This window comes from Setaria viridis, chromosome 3 (assembly GCF_005286985.2).
Source record: "Setaria viridis chromosome 3, Setaria_viridis_v4.0, whole genome shotgun sequence".
Lineage (NCBI taxonomy): Eukaryota > Viridiplantae > Streptophyta > Magnoliopsida > Poales > Poaceae > Setaria > Setaria viridis.
The window spans coordinates 907,091-929,069 of record NC_048265.2 but is presented as its reverse complement, the minus strand read 5'-3'; the positions used below and the strand labels follow the sequence as shown (position 1 = coordinate 929,069).

General features: G+C 45.2%; 3 protein-coding genes across 7 annotated transcripts; 1 reads left to right on the top strand and 2 right to left on the bottom strand.

Moving 5' to 3' along the window:
• Window positions 1-175: 175 nt before the first annotated feature.
• On the bottom strand, window positions 176-8,579 carry LOC117847264 (katanin p80 WD40 repeat-containing subunit B1 homolog KTN80.4). Of its 2 annotated transcripts, none has more exons than XM_034728440.2 (18): window positions 8,090-8,579; window positions 7,529-7,659; window positions 7,097-7,214; window positions 6,785-7,011; window positions 6,562-6,664; window positions 5,785-5,855; window positions 5,431-5,505; window positions 5,199-5,342; window positions 4,863-5,091; window positions 3,877-4,764; window positions 3,107-3,163; window positions 2,887-2,999; window positions 2,144-2,266; window positions 1,711-1,785; window positions 1,522-1,634; window positions 1,255-1,374; window positions 1,107-1,175; window positions 176-717 (listed from the first exon to the last, which is right to left on the bottom strand). In XM_034728440.2, the coding sequence occupies exons 1-18, from the start codon at window positions 8,121-8,123 to the stop codon at window positions 651-653; spliced, it is 2,757 nt and encodes a 918-aa protein (XP_034584331.1). In that variant the 5' UTR covers window positions 8,124-8,579; the 3' UTR covers window positions 176-650. The 2 variants fall into 2 exon arrangements, with proteins under 2 accessions (XP_034584331.1, XP_034584330.1); XM_034728439.2 differs by having other exon boundaries at window positions 3,868-4,764; window positions 8,090-8,574.
• Window positions 8,580-12,708: 4,129 nt separating this feature from the next.
• Window positions 12,709-17,735, bottom strand: LOC117847265 (uncharacterized). 4 transcript variants are annotated; one of them, XM_034728442.2, is made up of 12 exons: window positions 17,513-17,735; window positions 16,878-16,941; window positions 16,577-16,754; window positions 16,285-16,479; window positions 15,530-15,607; window positions 14,808-15,133; window positions 14,607-14,717; window positions 14,036-14,526; window positions 13,775-13,943; window positions 13,301-13,540; window positions 13,075-13,209; window positions 12,709-12,982 (listed from the first exon to the last, which is right to left on the bottom strand). In XM_034728442.2, exons 2-12 carry the CDS (start codon window positions 16,878-16,880, stop codon window positions 12,854-12,856), a joined length of 2,055 nt encoding a protein of 684 aa, XP_034584333.1. In that variant the 5' UTR covers window positions 16,881-16,941; window positions 17,513-17,735; the 3' UTR covers window positions 12,709-12,853. The 4 variants fall into 4 exon arrangements, with proteins under 4 accessions (XP_034584333.1, XP_034584332.1, XP_034584335.1 ...); XM_034728441.2 differs by having other exon boundaries at window positions 14,808-15,142; window positions 17,513-17,734; XM_034728444.2 differs by having other exon boundaries at window positions 14,808-15,142; window positions 16,577-16,738; window positions 17,513-17,734.
• An 864-nt stretch (window positions 17,736-18,599) lies between these two features.
• On the top strand, window positions 18,600-21,279 carry LOC117847080 (uncharacterized). The gene is made up of 3 exons (XM_034728242.2): window positions 18,600-18,982; window positions 19,134-19,339; window positions 20,765-21,279. Exons 1-3 carry the CDS (start codon window positions 18,893-18,895, stop codon window positions 21,021-21,023), a joined length of 555 nt encoding a protein of 184 aa, XP_034584133.1. The 5' UTR covers window positions 18,600-18,892; the 3' UTR covers window positions 21,024-21,279.
• Window positions 21,280-21,979: the final 700 nt, after the last annotated feature.

Genomic DNA, 21,979 nt, shown 5'->3' with positions numbered 1-21,979 from the left:
TAACCAGAGAAAGATAATGCTGTACAAATCAATCAGATATCGTTCTTTACCATGCCAGACAGACCTGCAGTTTGTCTTAACAGTCCAAACAGAGTGGTATTTGCCGGACCAAGAAAGCACAAGTTCACCACAAGCTACATTGAACAGCAGAGTGAAATCATTTTCGCGCTTGAAGTAGAAGAAAGAGAGTCATCCAGATATCAAATATTCAAAAATGATGTACATGACTTGCTTCACTCGTCAATCTTGTGACAGAATCAACCACACAAAACTCATCAATCTTGTGACTGAATCATCCACACAACACACTATAGATGGCGAATACAAATGCTTGAAAAGCCCACCATCTACCTTTTCATCACCATTTGATTCAGAACTATAACATCTTCAGCTGCCGATGAAACGACACCCACATAATATTGTGGCTGAAGTCATTGTCCATGGCTGCTTCTCTTCCCAAATGGCATGGATGTCAGTCCCTCTTGTGTTAGCATGTGTACAAAAGGCACGAACAGCAGCAACAAAATGTTTCTCCTGCTGGTGTGGCCTTGGAGCTTGATGACAGCTCAAGATTGAACAACTAGAGCTCAGCAGCAGCTGATATCTAGGTGCCACTCTAATATGGTGTATGCTTATGAGTGTGTCTTCAGTCAACTCATAACTTCCTGGAAGACAAGAGTGAGCTCCTGTGCTGCGTTTGCAACTGCCCCTTTTCTTCTGTTGAAGTGTAGCAGAAAATATCAAGATATGGATATTATGGAAATGCAAATTGTATAGAGCTTGATGTGCTGACTAAATGGCTGAAAGCCATAAATTTAGTTAAGACTTAAGACAAGTACGGCCTCAAAGCTACAATGAATAATTCGCTCAACTGAATCAAGTAGGCTATAACATGTACCTAAAGGTTTATAGCAGTTTAATTATAGCAGTGAAGCTTTTGCCCAATTTTTGTGTGGATAGTTATGTTTGGCAATGATGAAACAATGGTACACTTTTGACTCAGATGGCCCAAGAAGTAAATGCAGGTCACTGCTATCATAGTTACATGGCTATTACAGATCACAAGTATAAATTCTCTGAGGTATAATATTTAGATTGCCCAATACCTTGTAAGAAAAGGAAGCTTATTTTTTACTTTCTCCAATTCAATGAAGCATAAGTTGCAGCGCTCCCGCCTACAATGAAAAAACAAGCAAATCACATCCTGTACTGTAGTAATGGCCTTTCATAGAAGCAAACTGTCTGAAACAATACCTTTGCTCTGCCTCAAGATCTACACCAACAGAAGAAGGACCTGCTGATACTGTTGAATGTATCATTGGACCAAAGGTCCTGACAAGCTTCACCAACAATTCCAATGAAACGCCTAAGTGTCTGCATATATTAATCGATTAGACATCAGGATGGTCACTTGGATGGCACTCAACAAACATGAATCGATCAAAATCTCGTCCCAATAATGATGAACTGATATAATCCCAGAAAACATCATAATCGCTCACAAAAGTTGCATCAAAGTACCTGTCAGTTTTACTCTCCAGAAGGTCAGTGACAACAGGCAGGATGGAGGTACATAAATCTAGTGTGATTGTTTCACTTTTCTCCATCAGAACGCTTGCCATATCAGCAGATACCTGCAATTACCAGAAACCATATAATAAGTATCATGCTGATTATTGCATACATAAGAAAGAGTTGCCAAGTACTGACAGCATGATCACACATCTTCTCCATCGCAGAGAGAACACCTCTGATGTCGTTTCTTACCCACATTTGATGAATAATCTGCATGTCAACAAAAGAGACAGCATTTGAGAAATTGCACTTTAAAAGCCTATCATCAATCCAAATGGGTGCTTTGCACCACTGAGCAACACAGCGATTTACATAGTCTGTGATTGCACCACACTTGGCAAGTCAACTACCTACACATTCAAGGATAAAGTATCGAATTGGCCCTATTATGATCTTGAACACCAAAACACAGGGTGCATACATATTCTTTCCTTTCATCAATAACCTGGGGAATGTATACTATCTGACTAATTGGTAGTAAAAGCTAAAATTACCAAAATGCTTTTCTTCACTAGAATTGATATATTACACAACCAATAAGGCTAACTTGGTCAAGCACTGCACTGACCTGCAATTTTGTTAGGCGAGACCGTGTTGAGCTTAGAAATAGCTCATGTTGCTCCATTAGAAGGGATAGAACATCCTCATCGCTAGCTATGGTTGGAGTTTCAGAAGCTTGATTGCTTCCTCTCTGGAAAAGACAAAAGATATCATATAAATCTCAGCGTAAAGAAAAAAAAAGGCGACCATACATGCTGGCTGAGCTCTTATTGAAATACCGTGGGGGCAGTCTTTCCCCCCACCGGCCGAGTTTTTTATACATGCTGGAGAGCTACAAATTCTACCTACTTTGCAGTTTAAGATATAAACTGAGATGCCAAGCAAAGTCTAAGATCTGCAACTCTTCAATAGAGTAAGCACAAGCTAGGCAAGCATGAGTGCCGCAATAATTTCACAGGAATCAGAGAAAGTTTACCGTATTTCAATGGGAATTATGATAGGTTTAGGTAATACAGGGGCAAGAGTATGATTGATGAAATGGTTAAGAGATACACTATCATTGGTCCATGATCCATGCACATGAATGAATGGGGCAGCAGCAACCACTAAGAAACATGAAAGCAGGTGATAAAGCAAGCACAGTATCTTCTAATTGGTGGAGAAAAGGGGGGAAATGCATGAAGATCAATCTACAAGATGAACCGAGGCCATTTAATAATGCCAACAACATTTTACAACCTTCAGGAATTAACATAAAGAAAATAGAAGTTACAGAACGTATAAAAGGCTTATGGCTTGTCTAAGACGTACAGATGAATATGAACGGCCTGTAGGAGCCAGCGAAGAACTGCTCGTTGTTGGTTCTTCGTGACTAGGGGATTGATCCCTCCCTTCCCAATTAGAGACACTTGACCTTGCTCTTCCTACATGATGATTTATTCGAATCCACTGAACATATTATTCTGCGAACATATTATTGGAAGCACAAGATAGTAGCATCTTCAATTTTAAAAAAATAGCATGACTATACCTGCTCTTGAAACTTCAACATAGCAGTTATCTCTTGGTTTACGCATTCTAGAAACATCTGTAAAACAGAACCAAATGACACAATCACTCAAAAAATAAATTTTCTTGTTGAAACAAAAAGATAGCTAATAGCTCAACAAGATAACAGACAATGTGTTTCTCACACAATTCAGAACGTAAGCTCTGAAAACCCATGCTTCATCCAGTAAATGCTGAGTAAACAGGATATTGATTAATTATTAAATTCAGATGAAAACTACAAAACATGCGGAACAACTAGATCTACAAACTGTCAAGCACCTTGAACAAATAAACATGTTAATTCTTTCCTTTAAAAAGTATATTGTTTGCTCATTAATGCTTGAAAGATACTGGAAATGTGACTATATCTTGTAAGCCTGTGGATTGAAATACACAATTCTGAAGAATATAAACCTTTTTATGAGGATGGGCACCTTATGGTACAATGCTGCTATATGTATTTTTGTAGATATGGTTTAATTAATAGCATTACTAATATGTGCACATGAATGCACAACTAACAAAACTCACAATCAGATAATTGCATACATGTAGGGCCATATACGTGCAAAATGTGCATGCGTGTGGAACACAACTTACATAGCAAGCAATAAAGCTATTTCAGCTTGTTAGTCCATTAAGCACACGGTGAAGGAAATCAAGCACCACAAACAATTGTGAAACAGTATGCGAATCAAAATGTAGCAGCACATAAAATAGATAAGTGGGTACAGATCATACAATTCTCACCGCGGACACTTGCATTCAACTCTGCTGGATTCGAAAATGCCATCCTGTCAACTGCACCATGCTTTATATCTTCACGAGTTTCTTCAGAACTCATTGTTTGAAAAACACCATTTCTCCGGGGGAAAAATATTTGGCAATTGAAGTCATCTGTTTCAGTATTTTTACTTCTGCTATCAACTTTGTTTGCATCAACTTTTGCATGGGTTAACTTGCGTAGCTCAGCATATCTTGACTGGATTCTGAATGGCGATATTCTTCCAGCAGAAGGTTCTCTCCTAGCATCAGAGGCCATTTCCGTTCTTGAACTTGCCCTGGGGATGACAGGTGCCGCATCAGCACTTTCTTTCTTTGAATCGGTACCAGGATCTACCTTTCTGCTTGCCTTTGAAAGAACAGGTGCAGAATCAGAGGCCATTTCCATTTTTGTATTTTCCCTGGGAACAACAACAGATGCTGCATCGGCGCTTTCCTTTTTGGAATCAGCACCAGACTCCAGCCTTCTGCTTGACTTGGAAATAACAACAGGTGCTGAATCAGAGGATATTTCCATTCTTGAGCTTGCTTTAGGAACAACAGGTTCCACATCAGTACTTTCCTTTCTAGAATCAGTAGCAGGATCAACCCTTCTGGTTGCCTTAGAAAGAACAGGTGCCACATCAGCAGCATCACTTCTAGAATCAGTAGCTAGCTCCCCTCCTGAGCTAGTTCTTGGAACAATCACAGGCACTACATCAGATTTACTGAAATTGCTAACACTAGAGGCATTGTGACTCCTCAACGAACTTCTCTTCAAGGTGGTACCACCAGATGCAAAGGCTGAATTTCCAAAAGATCTATTATTGGAGCCAACTCCAGCCCGTTGTGGTGTGCTTGGGACCAATCCGCTTGCTTCAGTATGGTAAGAAGAGTAAAAGACAGATAAGGCATATGAAATGCTTTAACCATTAAATGTAAAAATGTGTAGAAAGAGATGAACAGGAACATACAGGCTGTCGATTTTGTTTCTTTTAGTGCAGAATCTGAGTTTTGAGAAACCGACAGTCTTCCTGAAGAAGCTTTTAGGTTATTCTCTGAATTTTGCAAAAGTGATGATCGCCCAATGTTTGCCTTTGAACCACTGTCATTTTGTAAAGGCATAGTGCCGCTTGACACAGTCTTCAATTCGGAATGACCATTTAGTTTAGTTGATGTACCGGTTGCATATGGCTCAAGACGCTGCCAATTGATTACTTTGTTAGTACATTCCAGGAAAAAAAACAAAAAGGAAGACTCCAATTGGCGGTAACAGATCAGTGTTAAAAATGCAGCTGAAGCCAACATACCGTCAGATCAACAACCCATATTCCAACACAACTTTGATTGAAAGAACAACCAAGAAGTTTTCCCTCGTGAACATTCAAATCAGCAAGTCTAGACCATCCCACATCCACAGTATCATGGCATCTTATTGGCTCCCAAGAGAAAACCTGCTCATGTGAGAAAAGTTTATTTCTGGAAGTGAAGGGGTACAAGAAGCTGTCATGGCATGATCGCTTGAGAAAATAATAGCACTACCTTTAAGCTTTCGTGCAACCCACATAACAGGGATCTTCCGTCAGGATTGAATGTCATGGATCGAACACCTGTTGTCTGATAATTTTGATGGAGACATCAAACAGTAATTCAAATGAATCAAATAAGTACCCAATTTTGCTGCATAATATGCATATATGATTCTTTTTGGTATAAAGTAGCATAAAACAGAGTGATATTAGTTTCTTTCTGTTCATTTTCCATTTCTTTTTTATGGAACAGAGAAAGGACACCCGCACCCAAGTTACTTATTAAGGACATAATGCTGAAATATACGATGCTACAAAGGCAAATAATAAACAACGAAACGAACAATGAATACTTATAATAATATACCTCAGGTCCAGTAGATCCAATCAACTCAAAAGTCTCCAAATCCCAGAACTTGACAGTTTTATCAGCTGAACCTGAGTGAAGCAACAGGTTTTATTTGTAAGAGAGATTTAGTTTCAAAATGAATATACTACTTTGAGTTCCCACAGAAACATATGAATCCGCTTCGCTACCTGCCAGGAAACAATATGCATCTCCACAAGAACAGAAATGGAATTTCTTAATCAATGCCAATAAATGCACAGTTTTTAATACATCTCCTCGGAAATGTCACCGATGAACAGTGAGGAGCTTATAAATGGAAACGAGAATGATATTTCACAACAAAAATTAAGACAGTACATGAATTACTGATTTACTTACAACAAGCTAAATTACACCAGGACACGACTATTTGGAATTTTGGCAAACAATGGAACAGTTATTTACATCCAGAACATGTACAACACATAAACAACCATAATATGGTACATTACACTTTACCAGTTACAGCATCAAAGAGATGTTTATTTACACTTTGCCAGGGTTCTTATTTTCAGTTAAGATGTCATGCTTACAGAATTTTTCCATTCATCGGACAAATGTCAAGCCTTGCTTTTAAATAGTGTGTATATACGTAAATTAATTTAGCAACTCTATGAACAGATGAGTCTTTTCTTCAACCAAATGCCAAGACAGAAGTCGAAGAATTAACCATAAACAAGACATAGTACAACCAAAAGGGATAAAGAAAAGTTAACAATTAAGAGATAGATCAGCACTGTAAAATCTTAACCTAACCTGTTGCCAGAAGGAACTCATGAGGATGGAAATCTATGCACTGAATCTGACCCTCATGGCACTTGAATTCATGTAATAACTTTCCAGCTGTCAGATCCCAGAGCTGCCAAGGAAAAACTTATTATAAGTTCCACAAAGATAAGGGTTAAGACAAGAAAAATGGAATTCCAGAACAAGAACTGGCATTGAAACACATAACACTGACTTAGTGGCAAATTCTTACCTTTACTGTATTATCTTCACCACCAGACACAACCCACCGCCCATCAGGTGTGAATCGAATAGCATTCACCCCTCGTGTGTGACCTTTGTATGTATGGATGCAATTCTTCCTTCTTATATCCCATATCTTCAGATTAGTGTCCAATGACCCCGAGGCAAAGAATTCCCCAAAGGGATGGAAATCAACTGACATACAATTTGACCTATGTCCGGTAAGAGTGCGGACAACTGCATAGGAAATGAACCAAGAGATAAAATTACTGAAACATCCATAAATCATATACTAGTAAGTTAAATATCCACATTGACATACTCTTCGCCTCCTCCAAATCCCATAATTTAATTGTTCCACTGGCTGCTCCTGCAGCCACAAAAACTTCTGTGGAATCAAAACCAACGGACTCCACAGCACTTGTATGCCCAGATAAACTCTGCACAGCCACCAAAAAGTTAAAAGGGTGTATAAAATAAAGTAGTACATCCCTACAATATTATACATGACACTATGTTAACTAAACCCACAATGCTCAAACACATTATTGTGCAGTAGGTTGTTAATTGAATACCAGCATAAAGAGAACTATGCTAGGTAAGCTACCAGCAGTTGGAAAGGTGAAATTTTTCATCTTGTAACCACTTCAAGGTTCAGCAAGAGTTTTGCTGAGTGAGCTAATTGTTTTCCTGCTCAACTTAAGAACTACATTTTACATTCAGTCCGCAACAGCACTAGACAAACAAGTCTTACCAATATTGAATTGGGCTTTCCAATAGCCCAAAGATTGACCTTATGATCCTCTCCTCCTGTGACAAGAACCCGTGAGGTCTTCCTCCCAATCTTGAGGCAGTTAACATTGGACGAGTGCGCCACAAACTCCTCTGCGCCAAACGCAAGTCAAGGCATTCCAATGTCGCAAGTTTAGCAACCCAATCACCCCCAAAAAACTAGTGCTATGTCAATGTACCACTTCAGACATTTCACAAACACAGGACGCCAGCAATTGCGCTTCTCGAATAATCAACAACAAATAAGCGGCGACTACTCGATAATCGCCAACAGCTAAATGCACGACCCACCCAATCTCGCAACCACCAAATCCCTGTTCATCTTAACGAGGGGGATTTTAGAAGTAGAAAACTGAGACTCAGAAGCTCGCTCTGAAATTTGCTAAATCAAATCGCACAACTGGTTGAACGGCCGCGGCAGTAGCGATGGATCGGTGATACAGAAAGCCAGCTATGCACCACCCCGAGAAGAAATTCAAAAAAAAAAGTTAGCGAAATAGCAGAGACAAATTGACGAGGATACGGAGCTTGTAGGCGCGCTTGGTGTTGGTGGTCATGGCCGGCACCTCCGCTGCGAATACCGCGCCTCTGGGCCCAATCTCATTTCAGATCACGCCGACGCCACGGCGCCACCCTCGAGACCCCCCGCACCTTCCGGCCCGGATCTCGCTCCGCGCCTGCCCCCAGCACGAAGCGGCCGTACACACTCCCGCCAGAGCCTCCCTGTTCCGGGTAAAACAAACCCTTACGCAGCCGCCGCCACTGCCCCGGGAGGGAGGGCGCCCGCCACCACGGCCGCCGCCGCCGCCGCTCCGGGTGACGCGGAGGGGAGGGGCGCGAGAGCGGGGGAGGTGGAGGGAATGCGGCTGCGCTTTTGGGTTTGGTGCGCGGTCGAGGTGGAGGAAGGACGGGGAGGGGAAACGGAGCTGTCTGGTTGGGGCCGGGCCGGGCGCTGTGCGGTGGGGTGGGGGTGGAGGAGGCGCAGGAGGAGGAAGACGAGAGAGAGAGAGAGAGAGAGAGATGGTTTGGTTCGAAAAATTTCGAATTAAAAAAGGGTTGGGGTTGGAGGGCTCGCAGATTAAAAATGGGGGCGAGGCGTTGGGCAGTGGGGATGGAGCTGGATCTTGTCTTCTCACCTCAGCTCCGGAGCTCAAACAGGGCTAGCTCTCAAGGCAAGCATTTTGCTAACACGAGCTCGTGCCCAGGGTTCGTTCGTTTGGAATGTTATGTTGCTAAACACTCTCGGCCATGAGTTGTTTCTTGGGTTATTTGCACGCTAAGACTATACACATACACACCATCATCAACAACTAGGTAATGACGTCTCAATGTCTAAGCAAACAAGGTAAGGAGTGATCAGTTGGGTTGGGTGACAAATGTCCAACACTTGGTTCAACTCATTGTGCTGGGCAGGGGTTCACAATGGTGGTTCCTTCATTTTCACGGCTCACGGGTGCCATGGCTAGTTTGTTTTCAAAGGCTGCGTCATCATTTTTCGCTGTGCGCTGCAAGTGTAGGGTGATGCGTAAACAGAGGTTTCTCCTCCCAATCCGTTGAGTGGAGTGGAGGAGAATGGATATCTCAAAAAGTTAACCATGGTTGTAATGAATTTCCAAGTGCACCGACGACGTAGGAAAAGAGCAGAGATGTTTTAACTTTAGCACAAGCTGTGATGGCTAATTATTGAATAAGGCCAGCTTGGTGGCTTCATGATTAGCAGTAGTTCAGTTGGCTTGTCGAGGGAAATGGGATCGGACGAGCTCGGAATGAAAGATCCGATGAAATTGTCTGTTGGCCCGTCTCCTCTCCTTTTTATTCGCTAAAAAATGGAAATCGCTACGTGACATAATTTTGCTCTTATTTGCTTGCACAACTTTTTCAAGGGATTTGCTATATTATAGTATGCTACGCCATTCTTCCTATTCCCACAACTAAATTTTCTCTCTCTCATCTCCACCATCTTCAGCAAATTTGGTAGGACTTTGGGGATTTCAAGATTAAGATTGCGGATTCAGCAGGATTTGTAGCTGGCAGGTCATATTGGCACTACTCCCACACCATCGATGAAGAAAGAAAATCAAAAGAGGTAGAAGAAAGCAGGAGAGCCGTGGATGAAATGTTTGGAAGTTCCGATGACTCTTACTCCCTCTGTCCTGAAATACAAGGTATCCTAGAGATTTTAGAACATATTAGTAAGATTAGTAAAAGATGTATATACTTCTGAGTTAATAGTAGTTGCAGATAGTAAGGAACTTTTAAGACTTAAAGTAATAATCAACCAATCAGCCACCTTTTTAATTATAGAAGGAATTAAATGGCAATCATTCAAATATGTCTACAATGTCTTGTATTTGAGGATAAATTTTGAATGCTTGGATGCCTTATATTATAGAACGGGCAGAGGGAGTATCTCATAACACTAGCTTCCTGTTTATATTATATACCAAATTGTAGCCAATTTCCATAATCCCCTTCGGACCAGCAAAACGTGGCAGGGACTAAAGAAGCATATGCTGCCAGAGTAATGCATTGTTCAGCAGCTCATTCCTTGCTGTCTTTTTAAGAAGGGGGGAAATGAGCGACGAAGGGAAGGTGGAACTGGCTAGCCGTGTGGAAGAGAAGACCGCGTAGACGACGGGTGCGTTCGTATACACGGATCATGGTCGGACCACTACTGCTGTGTTGTAGGAGCAAGGAGGAGAGATGGTGCGTTGAGATGGGTCCATCCATCCGGGAGCCCAGCCTCGTTTCATCCGGTTGGTTGCCCCTCAACTCCAAGTCGACACCCACTCCGTTCCGGCCGGGTCCAATCCTCCCCCCTGTTCTGCCGCGCGCCGAATCCACACATGCCATGCCACACTGTGCCCACAACATTGCTTAGCCAGAATGGGTGTAGGCTACAGGTGGAATCTCGGCAGATCATGTACTTGTTTACCTCACGCTGCATTTGATGCAGCAGTAGCACACAGTTGTGAGGTTGCAAATCGTCAACGTCTGAATTAATCCGAGAGTTTATCACTACTCCCTCTATTCCAAATTGCAGTTTTTTTTAGCTTTTTTAGTTCAGAGATACTATTATGCATCTAGATATAGTGTATGTCTAGGTGCATAATAATATTTACGAATCTAGAAAAATTAAAACGACCTATAATTTGGAACGGAAGGAGTATTCACCTAGTTAGTAGATGCACATTTGCTTTCGCGTCAAAACTATTCAGGCCGAGAGATGTATAGCGTTGCCTTGCTAAGATTTTTAGCTAGAGCAAGTGAGCAACGTGCTTGTAAAGGTGCACGGGTCTCTATTCAATTTGATGTGTCATATGTGAGCTTGAATGCTCGATGTGGATGTCTGGTGGCCTAGACGCTGTCACACCGACTGCGTGCCTGACATAACAGTACAGGGACAAAAGCGTCTCCGTCCAACATACTTACGCGTACGCAGCATTCCTGCTTTCGAGAAGAGCTTCGCGTTCGCTTCAGAAAAAGGCAGGTCCGACGACCAGCAAGTACAACGACCTCAACGAACACACGGAGATACCCTGCCGCCGGAGCTGCAGCAGCGAGCCACAATCTTCGGTCACGACTCTCGAGCTCGAAAAGGAAAGGCAACCGGGCGTCGGAGTAGAGAATTCAGAACATGAGCAGCAGCAGCTTGCTAAACGCAACCAGCTGCAGCAGTTGCAAGTAAAATATCAGCAGAGGAGGATGAGGCATCGTCGTCTCCGGAGAAGGGAGGAACATTGCATTGGATTTGCAGGGTGGGGCGAGAGGGGCCCATCCGGATCCATGAATGATGCCTTCATGCCATCATCTATCCTTTAACAGGTGGAGCTGCTGCATAATGCACGCAGCCGCCACATGCGTGTCAGCCCTGTCCGGCGGCGACGCCCGGGCCCGCTCCCAATCGCCCATGTGATGGATGGTATATCCCAAACACAAATCGCTGCGCTGGCCAGGGTAGCCGCTAATCCGGCAGAAATCGCAACTCACGATTGCACACATGCATGCTATCAGAAGTTGAGCACAATGCCCTACCGACTACCGTACCTCTGCACCAGACGATAGAAGAAGGCAGCCCTGGTCGTTGGGAAGGAGTACGTCACAGTGTTGTGCGCCGTGTTGGGCGTGGAGCCAAGGCAAGAAGCCAGGTCCGGTCGCTCGCAGTCCGTGGTACTTGGGCGTAGTGTGTGTTCACCGATGGAGCACGCGCGCGTGTCGGTGCGTCCTTTGAAAACGAGCAGCAGTGAGGAGCAGTTGCAGGATAGCAGCGACGCCGGATGGCAACAAGCGAACGACCGGGGGGGCGGGGGCGCTAGTACAAGAAGCAACCAGCACTCCAGCAGAGCCCGGCGACGGCACCCCCGGGGCTCTCGCGGCGCATCGGATTCCCTGAAACCGACGCGCCACCGGTCGCCTCGCCACGGTGCGGTCGCACGAGCGGCGAAGAGGATTCTGTTCTGTTCCCGACGCCTTTGACCGGCGAGGCGATCCTCCTGCGCGGCACACCCACACCTACCGCTAGCTTTGCTTTTGTACGGGACAGAGCCGGCGCCTGATTTGGCGGTTTTTACACCGAGGGGAACGGGTGCCGGGGAGGCAGAGGACGCGCGCACGGGAGCGTCCGGGCTCGGAGGGCACAGGACAGGCAGGGGCGCCGACCGCCGAAAGGCGAAGCCGGCAACCGCCGCGGGGGCGCGGTCCCATCCCGGTCCCGGCGGCGATGGTGGTGGCCATCCATGAGACAGACCAGGTCACCAAGGATCCATCCGGCGCGGGGCGCCTCACCTGGCTCCCCCGCGCGTGACGTTCTTAAATTCTCCGCGACAATTTATGGGGGGGGAGCGGGGCGGGTGAGGGCACGAACGCCGAGCGCAGGCGACGCGGTACGGGCAGCGCGCAACGGCCAACGGGAGCAACCGCGTACGAGGAGGCAGGCAGGCGGCCGCGTGGAGTTCGACGCCAAAGCCTTATCGATTATCGTAGTCACATGGCCGCCATACCATACCATACGGCCATGGTACGGCAAAGCCATGGGAGCTGCTGCCGGCTAAACAAGTTGACTGCGTGTAGAAACCCTGAGAAAACGGGTGGGCTCTGGGCTGACAACCATTGCCCAGCGTCATTCGAGACAACTGAAGAATCTGAAAGTCATAAATCTTCTGACTTTTAGGTTAGTGCCATCGGCTACGGTTAGTACAGCCGCGCGTACACAGATCTATTGACTAGCAACTGGTAACATGAGATGGATATACACCGTGTAAATGACATGTCTGGTTAGTCGAGGGATCTAAGCCTGATCCAGAATTCGAGTCACAACGCCCACCGCAACGGTGTTGCCTCGAGACCGCAGGAACACCCGCCCAAGCGCCTTCAGAGTCGAGAATTCTTCCACGCACACTTCCTTGTCCAGCTTCACCTGAAACACAAACAGCAAAATTGAACATTACAAAATCAAAAGCTTTCCTTTGACTAGCAACAACGTTCGACTACATGTGACGCGAAGCTTACTTCAACTATAGCAGCCTGCTTCGCAGTGAGCAGACGTGGCATTTTCTTTGAGGCCTTGCCGGTCTTCTGGTCCAGCAATGACGGTATTTTAACCAGGCTCGCAGACACCCTCGCATGATGTATGTGCAGCTCGAACTAGAATATTTTGATCGAAACCGTGTCAGATGATGATCAGATTAAAGTTAAGCTTGATATGTTATCCACTCTGTGGTGCTGTTCCACTAACCTGAAGGCCGACCAGTATTGGTGTAGTGATTTCTAGAACCAAGATTTTCAGCTCCAAGCGAGAAGCGACGCGCACGGGGAAATCTGGATGGCAAATAACTCCACCTGACACAAGGTGACTGGTGTCGATCCCTTGCAAACCAACAGCAATGTTGTCCCCAGCTCTTGCTGAGCTGCAACGAGAGGAATCCCGCTCGATGGTTTTAACTGTAGCTAAATCTCCGGAAGGCATGACAAGAACCTGGCGACAGAATATTAAGGATCAAAATAACAACTTGAGCAGGTTGTAAACAAAGCAAGGAAATTGCAGATATCATAGCTGTTTAGCAGGTAATCGGACAGGAAAGGAATGAAGTGGATAACTGTAACATGATGTACAATCTTTTGCACAGAAAGTGGTAGCAAGCATTACAATAACAATTTACAAGTTTAAAAATAAGCTCATACTTTGCCAAGCAGAACATCAGAATAGTACCTTAGAACCAGTTCGGATTCCTCCAGCCTCGACTTTACCGCAAACTGCCACCTGCCCCAGTGTGATAGATGCAATAACATCACAGATGGGAAGGCGTAGTGGCCTTGAAACATCATGATGAGGAGGAGGTAGCGAGTCAATGGATTTCAGCATACAATTTCCATTGTACCTGACAATGGGCATCAAATTAATTGATAATCAACTACAAAGTCCACGAAAACAAGTGATGCGTAAAGAGGCCCAACATTAGCAATATCTTACCATGACAAAAGACGAGAATCTGAAGCAGCAGTCACTAAGTTTTCGTTTGCCATTGCACTCAGAGGAACCCAGGTGACTGAAGAGTCTTTGAACCCACATGATCGAAGAAAGATACCAAGTTGCGATTTAACAAAATTAAACCGGTCCTTTGAATATTCCACCTGATCCATCTTATTAACAGCAACAATCAAGTTCTCAACTCCAAAGCTCCTAATAAGTTGCGAGTGCTCCTTTGTTTGACCAATCCCATTAACACCCATGCCTGCTTCAAATGAGCCTATAGACGCATCAACAACTAGGACGGCTGCATCAGCTTGTGTAGCACCAGATATCATATTAGGAACAAAGTCTTTATGACCAGGGGAGTCGAGCAAAACTACATGGTATTTCTCAGTGTCAAAGTATTTTACAGCCACAGTCATTGTAATTCCACGCTCCCTCTCATCAGTGCTGTCATCCATGGCCCAAGCATATGCAAATGATCCTTTCCCCTGACAGAAGAAGCATTCTAAAAATATAAGCAGCTTAGTGCAGGCTGAGATGCGCTAGTAATCTGAATAACAGAACTGACCTTTTCTTTAGCTTCTTTCTCATATTTATGCATCTGCTTTTTTGAAATCAATCCAAGAGCATGCAGTAATCGACCACACAAAGTTGATTTCCCAGAATCGACATGACCAACCTAGCATCACATTTCCAACAGACTTAGAGCAGAACAAATGAAATATCAGTATATAAACGATTGAAAAGCAAATATGCAATTGTTGCTTACAATGGCAAGATTTAGCTGTCTACGCATTTCTTGATCTTCACTCTGGAGCATCCATGGTTCTGGCTTATACTGTGAAATAGAAGCCGGTTTCTTAATCTTGGGTTTACTGCTCTTCGGCTTGCTCTCCAAACTTAAATGCTGTAGCTCATGGTCCAAAACAAGAGTTATATTTTGACTACTGGAAGGAACACTGCTACTAGTTCCGCCAAGTTCATCCAACTCTGCTGATGCACTTGGGTCCATACTTGTATCCTTTTCAGTTACAAGAATACCACTATCCATCGTCTTCTCTCCAGCGACATCAACTGAATCTTTAATTAAAACCTCTGTGTCAACTGGTACAAATTTAAGTCAACATACAACTATAGCAAGGTATACATAACACAAGTTTTTTTCTGGAAAGAATCTTCAATTTAAAAAACATTTATAGCACCGTTTATAGCAATGTCTCAAGGGGGCAAGAAAACAGAGAGCCAAGGGATATCTATGGCATGGGCCAGTCCATGGTTCATAATCATATTGACACCAATATGCATTCTGTTTGACTAGACTCGTTCTTCAGCACATAAACATGTAAATTAATCAAATCCAGATTAACCAGGAAAATACAACCTCACAAACAATGAAAAATAAAGGATCCGCACCAATTTAAATGCTACATGCATTTTAACTAGTATGCTATCCACCTGTCAAATGGAGGGGAAGAGCAGTGCAACAAGTACCTTTTCTAAAATTTCTTGATGATTTTAAGCCCGTAGTGACCATGTCATCAGGAGATGGCGTGTCAAACTTGAAAGGCACTGTCAATATCAACAAAATGCAGTCATGTTCCAGGTAATTTTACTCTGGAAACAAATCAGCAAACGAAACAAATATCAAGCAGACAGTAAGAAAAATGAACCGTGTCTGAACACACACTATAGAACTACAATATATGCCCCCTAGGAACAACAAACAAGTCGACCCAAATAGATTCGTCCAACTTACAAAGGAGAGGAACTCAAGGTAGGCCTAGATAAAGCAAATTCCATTGCTAATTAGTACTCACTAACTTCTCAATCCACAAATTTCTGTATAGCAGAGTAGCATATGAGAATCTAACTGTAAACCTTCATAATAAAATTCTAAGACCAACTAGCCAGACACCAATTGCAGGTTTCCACTTCTGGAGATGCAAAGAGTTCAGGCTTAAGCTTGTAGCTCAAACATAAATCTGTAAGTTGGTTGACAGAGTTACTTATCATTATGGCTCAGCTCAACATGGTCCATAAGTGCAGTTATTAAAAAAAAAGAGTCCATTAGTGCCTACAGTGAAGATGTACAGTTACTATAAAATATATGTTATGCAAATAAGTGACTTAGACAAGATAAATGATAGTACACTTACAGCAACAAAAATTTGAATTACATATTTCACTAAAAAACTAACTTGCACAAAGTATGACTGCTGAATGCTAAGTGTAGCGATGTAGCGTACCTATGTTAATGTGGCGCTTTTTGCTGGGCATGTATGTCTTGTGCAGAGCATCCATGGTAGCTTGCTTATTCCCTGTTGCATTTCTATTGTCTTGGGAGCCATCAGAGAAAATAATAGCCTCTGGCTTCGTACTAGATGGTGCAAAAAGAGATCTTGCCAATACGGACACTCCAGAATACTTGTTTCTGCGTTTAGCTTGATTTCAGGAGGGAACATAACTAAATTAACATACTAAACAGAAGTAATTATACTGCATCGAAGTAGTAGAATATAATGTAACAAAATTAGATACCTCCAGCTTCAGCTTCACTGATATTATTGAAATACAGTGACACATCACGAAGTACACCGCATAGCTCACAGGATAAATTACTTGTATCATTTTCATGCGTGCAAATGGAGCATTGCCACATCCCAGGATTTATAGAGGGCTTCTCAAGATCAGACCTGTTATCTAACATGGGAACAAACTAAAGAGTAGTTAGTGAGTAATTAGCAATCTTCAGAATAGCATTCAAATGAATAGTTCCTGGGGTTCTGAAAAAAACTGGAACCCATCATGCTAATTTAGCAAGTGAAAACTGTCAGCTTACCATCTCTTATGCACAGACCTACTATCTCTGTTGTTGCCCCTCCTGCTACATGTATCTTCAGAGTCTGGGTTCATATCAATCATGTTAGCCTCGAGGAAACAGCACGAAACAAAAACCCTACCATAGTTGATGAATGAATAAGAAAATTTGATGGGTGGCAAGAGGTAAGCAGTAGAGTTGTGATTCAAATAAAACACGATCCATAGTCCTCGTTCAGATCAAACATAGGAGCATCCCTGCTATGTGCTCCAGAACTGAAAGCTATTGGAGTGTTGGACAATGGAAAGCGGTGGCAAAATCAAATGAGTGTGAAATACACACCTAGTCAGCATCAGAACTCCCAAACCATAAGCTAAAACATTCGAAGTAAACAAACTGCGGCAAATGTGCTGGAGTGCATGTGCATCCCGGGCAGAAACCTAATTTAGCACAAATCGCAGATTCGCGGCTAACCACGATGTCCTTATAGCTCGAGAAACCACTCCCAGTTGCGCAATTGACAGCTTGGATCCGAGCGCGCAGAAATCCCAAGCCCCCCCGCTACATTATATGGCGGGCGAACCAACTAGGCAACCACGTCTCCCCAATCCATACACGATTACCCAGCGGAAGCAATCAGAGACCAGCGCGCTTACCGACTGTTTGTCTGTTTCGACCTCAATCGGGCCGGATCCCAGCAGTCACGGAGCTCCAAAGCGCGCGCTCACGCGACCTCAATCGAATCGAGGAGCGGGCTCGCGGGGGAAGCGCCAGAACACGAGCAATGGAGTGGGGAAGAGACGAGCAGGCGCCTGAAATCGACGGGATCGAACAAGGAAACGGCGACGTGTTGATCCTCTGCTTGCTCTCTCCTCCTCCTACGAGCACGTTTGGGCTTTTTGTCTCGCTTTCGGTTGGGCCGGCCCACTTGTTGATCCTTGAACGGTTGGGCTTTTTTGGCCCGTGAATAAATAGCTGCCCCACTTTCCTGCATATACCACCTAGAACAACATATGGAAAACGTCTCTAAAAAAAACCCAAAAATGACAGAGGAGGAGGAGAAAACCAGCAAACTCACTGTTTCCTAAGTGAATACTCAATCATCATTCCAAAAAGAAAGAGTGAATACTCCTCCAATTCAATGGCTGAATTTTATGGGTCAAAGCTATAAGACAAGGTGCATGCGGGTGCTTTTTTTTTTTAAGTAGCGCAGTACTCGAAACGGTTTACACTCTCCAATGTTGAAAACCCAGCTGGTCGGCGTAAGAACTAAGACGAGATGAGAAAAAGGTACGTGCGCGCACAGTCTGGTCTCGATCAGGCGATCAGCTGTCACGATGTTCTCGTGTCCCTTTCGTCGGGTGCTCAATCGAGTGCACGTTGCACGCGTTGCAAGCAAACACTCGCTAATCGACGCATTATGTACGCAAGGAGGAGTGGAGGATCGGAGCCTCCATCGATCTTTGGTTGACACGTATCGTTCGTGTCAGGGTGGAGTACGTGGCTGCGCTGGTCGCTGCCTCGCCATGGCAAAGCTAGCACTAGCAGCAGGCCGGGGCAAGGAAAGAAAAGGATCACCACTTCGCCACCGCACGAAGCGGAAAGCATCTGCCACTCTTTCTGCTTTGGCAAGCAAATTCTTCGCCCAGAAGGAATTGGAGGAAATTTACTAAAGCTAAGAGCTAGCTGCAGCGCAATAACATGGAAGCAATAACTAAGCTGATGTTCCAATCCATCATGCAAGAATCCGGGCTGGGACCGCCCGTCAACCAGTCGAGAGGCACCCGCTCCGCTAACGCGTCAACGTCAGAGCAGCGCGCTAGTGCCGCATCGCCTCACCACACCACACCTCGCTAAGCTAAGCTAAGCCTTTCTGCTAGCTATCATCGCCCCTCGCTCGGCCTAATCCATCCATCCCTCTCTTTAGTTTTTTTGTGCCGACGCGCGACGGAGAGGAAAGCGAAGCGAACCCCGTGCTAGGCTGCTAGCAGCTGCATCATTCAGTCCCCTCCGTCCGTCCGTCCAGAGAATTCCTCATGGCGTCCATCATCATCATCGCCGTGGTCTTCGTCTTGGACGTCCTCGCCTTCGTCCTCGCCATCGGCGCCGAGCGCCGGCGGAGCTACGTACGTGAGCACAGCTTGTTGATTATTCCCTTCCTTCTTCTGATTCGTCTCTGCTCGATATCTCTGCCATCTTTGGGATGATTGGGGAGCCATGGAGGGGAAGTATTGTACTGATCTGCTCATCTCCTCGCTGCTGAACAACTGCGTGCAGGTGACCTATGTCAGCGTGGACACGTACGGGAGGGCCTTCTGCGTCTACAGCTCCGACGCGTCCACGGTGTACGGCGTCAGCGCGCTGCTGCTGCTGCTCGCCGGCCAGGCGGTCGCCATGGTCGCCACCCGCTGCTTCTGCTGCGGCCGCGCCCTCTCGCCGGGACGCTGGCGGGCATGGTCCGGCATCTGCTTCGTCGTCTGCTGGTAACCAACTGTAACTTTCTTTCTGCCCCTCAACCGTACCTGGTGAATCATCAATTTTCACCAGGGAAACCTCGGCATGTTTTGTCTGTCTCTCGCTCTCACTTGTCACCATGTTCGCTGTGCAATTACGCCCCTGGAATTTGTGGATTTTTGCAGTCGTATACCCGGTGCTGGCTGGTGGCCAGCTAATGCGCTCAGTTCGCTGCACAGTTTGGCCCATTGACTTTGTGTGAGCTTCGACCTTGCAATCTAAATGTAGATTAATACTAGGGAGTACATGTGTATGTCTAGGTTGGCTGTATATTGTATACCTTGCCCTGATCTGGCTGCTGGTTTGCAAGTCGGTCTCATGGCATGCACTGATTGGTTGCCCTGTCCCTGCCCAATTCTTAGCAAGAAATGGAGCAAAATGATATGATGGTTTAGGTATTCATACATCAGCCACTGAGAACATCTGTTTGGAAGCTGGAATATATTTTTAAGCAAGAATGGGGGACTGAATGAAGCTCATGGGATCATGGGACGACCAGTAGCCCAGTTTGTGCCCTTTTAGGCCGTACAGAAGAAGTCAGAGAGGTGGCAGGCCCTTGGCCGGCACATAGTCAGGCTAGATACAAAGTATTTTAACTATGGTTTTGTAAAATATTTTAGTTTTGGAAAGCTGAGAGGTGTTTGGATGCGATGATTTCTGAAGTTATACTAGATGTTTTTAGAAGAATTTATTTTCTAAATTAGAACTCTAGAAAAATATTGGATATAAAAACAGTTTGTTCATGTACAAACTATCTATATAGTTTCTTTGTTTACATGAAGTAAAACTATCACAATAAGTAAATAACATAAGCAAAGTACAAAAAAACCTTCTAGAAAGTTAGTAAGAATTATACGAAACGATAGTTATGTAGATAAGATATTGACCCCAGCTTATAATTATAATGCAATGGTCAACTTGGCCTATAAGTTTTAGAGATGGTCCCATAAGTACGGTGATTTATAGGTCACGTTAATATGCTATGAAATTTGGTGATTTAGAGCTTTAATAATAAAAAAAGAACACAACCCGAAATTCGGCGTCAGTTCAGTGTTGCTTTGTTACAAGCATGCTAAGAGACTCACACCACCCTTTTCTGATGTTTGTGGCTCGTTACCTTTCTACGCAAATCATTATCATGCAAGCACTTGAGGATTCGAGATACTAGACAAGCACTGTACGTATTGTACAAATTTATACCAGTTTTTATACTTGCTTGTTCCTTGTATTTTACAATAGATGACATCTTTCTACCATTTACTCTGGTGCTGAACAGGGCAGAGTTGCGTAGTAGTGTGGCCTGTTTTAGAATATAGAAAGTTTAGTTTACACTGGCTTTATTGAACTTGCATGTTTTTTGGTTTCTCTGAAGTGGTGAGAGTGGATTGATGCAGGCTCACATTCGTGATCGCGGAGTTGTGCTTGCTGGCGGGATCGGTCCGGAACGCATACCACACCAAGTACATCCCGAGGCCCAGCGACAGCCCGCCTGCCTGCGCGATGCTACGCAAGGGCGTCTTCGCCGCCGGCGCCGCCTTCACCTTCCTCACGGCGCTCTTCACCGAGCTCCACTACCTCTTCTACGCCAGATCACGCGCCATCGCCGACGTGCCGCCGCCCATCGTCGGCGGCATCGGCATGACCCGCATGTGACTGATCCGTGGTCTCCTCGTTCGTTCAGACTAGGAGTGGTGCTTGACTGATGGACTGCTTGTACATGTGCTCGTCCCACGCCCCTGAGCGCGTTCCGCTCCACGGGCCCTTTGACCAGAGTGTGTGTGATAGTACTGTGATGTGTTGCCGTGTGAATCTCTCGTCTGCGATTCTGTCAGGAACAGAAAACCTACATTGCCGGCTGGGAATGGATTTTTCTGTGCATACATTCAGAACTAAACTCTGTTTGCTGTCATCGTTTGCCTGTTAACTACCCGGCAGTCAAGATAATCTTGTGGTAATCTCGATCTGCACGGAATGGAAATCATGCGTGTCCGTACGGAAGCACGAAGCTGCGGGGTGGAGCTGCCCGGCGGTGGTCCTGGTCCCGGCGAGCAGGTGAGCTTTTGTTTATGCCGCGACTGAATCGTGCTCACCTCATCACCCGGTGAGTCAGGCATCCTGCCTGCCGTGTACTCTCGCTGCAGGCCGGTGCTTCACTTGGAACGCGACACGATTCCGTGCGTCCGGTCCGGTTGTCGGGGGACCGAGACGTGGTCGGCGGCGGCGCCGGTCGTCGTCGTCGTCGCCGAGTGAAGATCTCGCGCTGCCCCCCGTGTTTTTTAACGGGCTCGAGTCCTCGGCTGTGTTCCTGCATCGCAGGGCCGCATCTCCGGGTGTCCCTGTGGCGTCCGGCAAGGCCGTGCCCGGCTGCTCTTAACTAATGGCGCCAGGCGGCGATGCCTCGCCGCAGAATCGACACGCAAGTCCTACTATTCTAGTAGGCCGGTGCGCTACTACTACTCTAAAATGGTGGCGTAGTAGTATGCCGTATGCGCATGTCTGCCGGCGACAACGGCGGCGGTTACGGACAATCCGTCGGCCGGAGTGTTCTTTCCTGGCGCCGCCGAATTCGCGGCTCCGTCAAGCTTCATTTCACCTGATCGACTGACGTG

Coding starts and splice junctions, on each gene's coding strand:
- LOC117847080 (XM_034728242.2), top strand. CDS start 18,893: ATGGCGTCCATCATCATCATCGCCGTGGTCTTCGTCTTGGACGTCCTC. Junction 18,983..19,133: donor CCGAGCGCCGGCGGAGCTAC/GTACGTGAGCAC, acceptor AACTGCGTGCAG/GTGACCTATGTCAGCGTGGA. Junction 19,340..20,764: donor ATCTGCTTCGTCGTCTGCTG/GTAACCAACTGT, acceptor GGATTGATGCAG/GCTCACATTCGTGATCGCGG.
- LOC117847265 (XM_034728441.2), bottom strand. Junction 14,718..14,807: donor GACAGCTAAATCTTGCCATT/GTAAGCAACAAT, acceptor ATGTGATGCTAG/GTTGGTCATGTCGATTCTGG. Junction 13,210..13,300: donor CAATACTGGTCGGCCTTCAG/GTTAGTGGAACA, acceptor AAAATATTCTAG/TTCGAGCTGCACATACATCA.
- LOC117847264 (XM_034728439.2), bottom strand. CDS start 8,123: ATGACCACCAACACCAAGCGCGCCTACAAGCTCC. Junction 7,012..7,096: donor GGATTTGGAGGAGGCGAAGA/GTATGTCAATGT, acceptor TTTCCTATGCAG/TTGTCCGCACTCTTACCGGA. Junction 3,164..3,867: donor AAGTGTCCGCGGTGAGAATT/GTATGATCTGTA, acceptor TCTGTTTTACAG/ATGTTTCTAGAATGCGTAAA.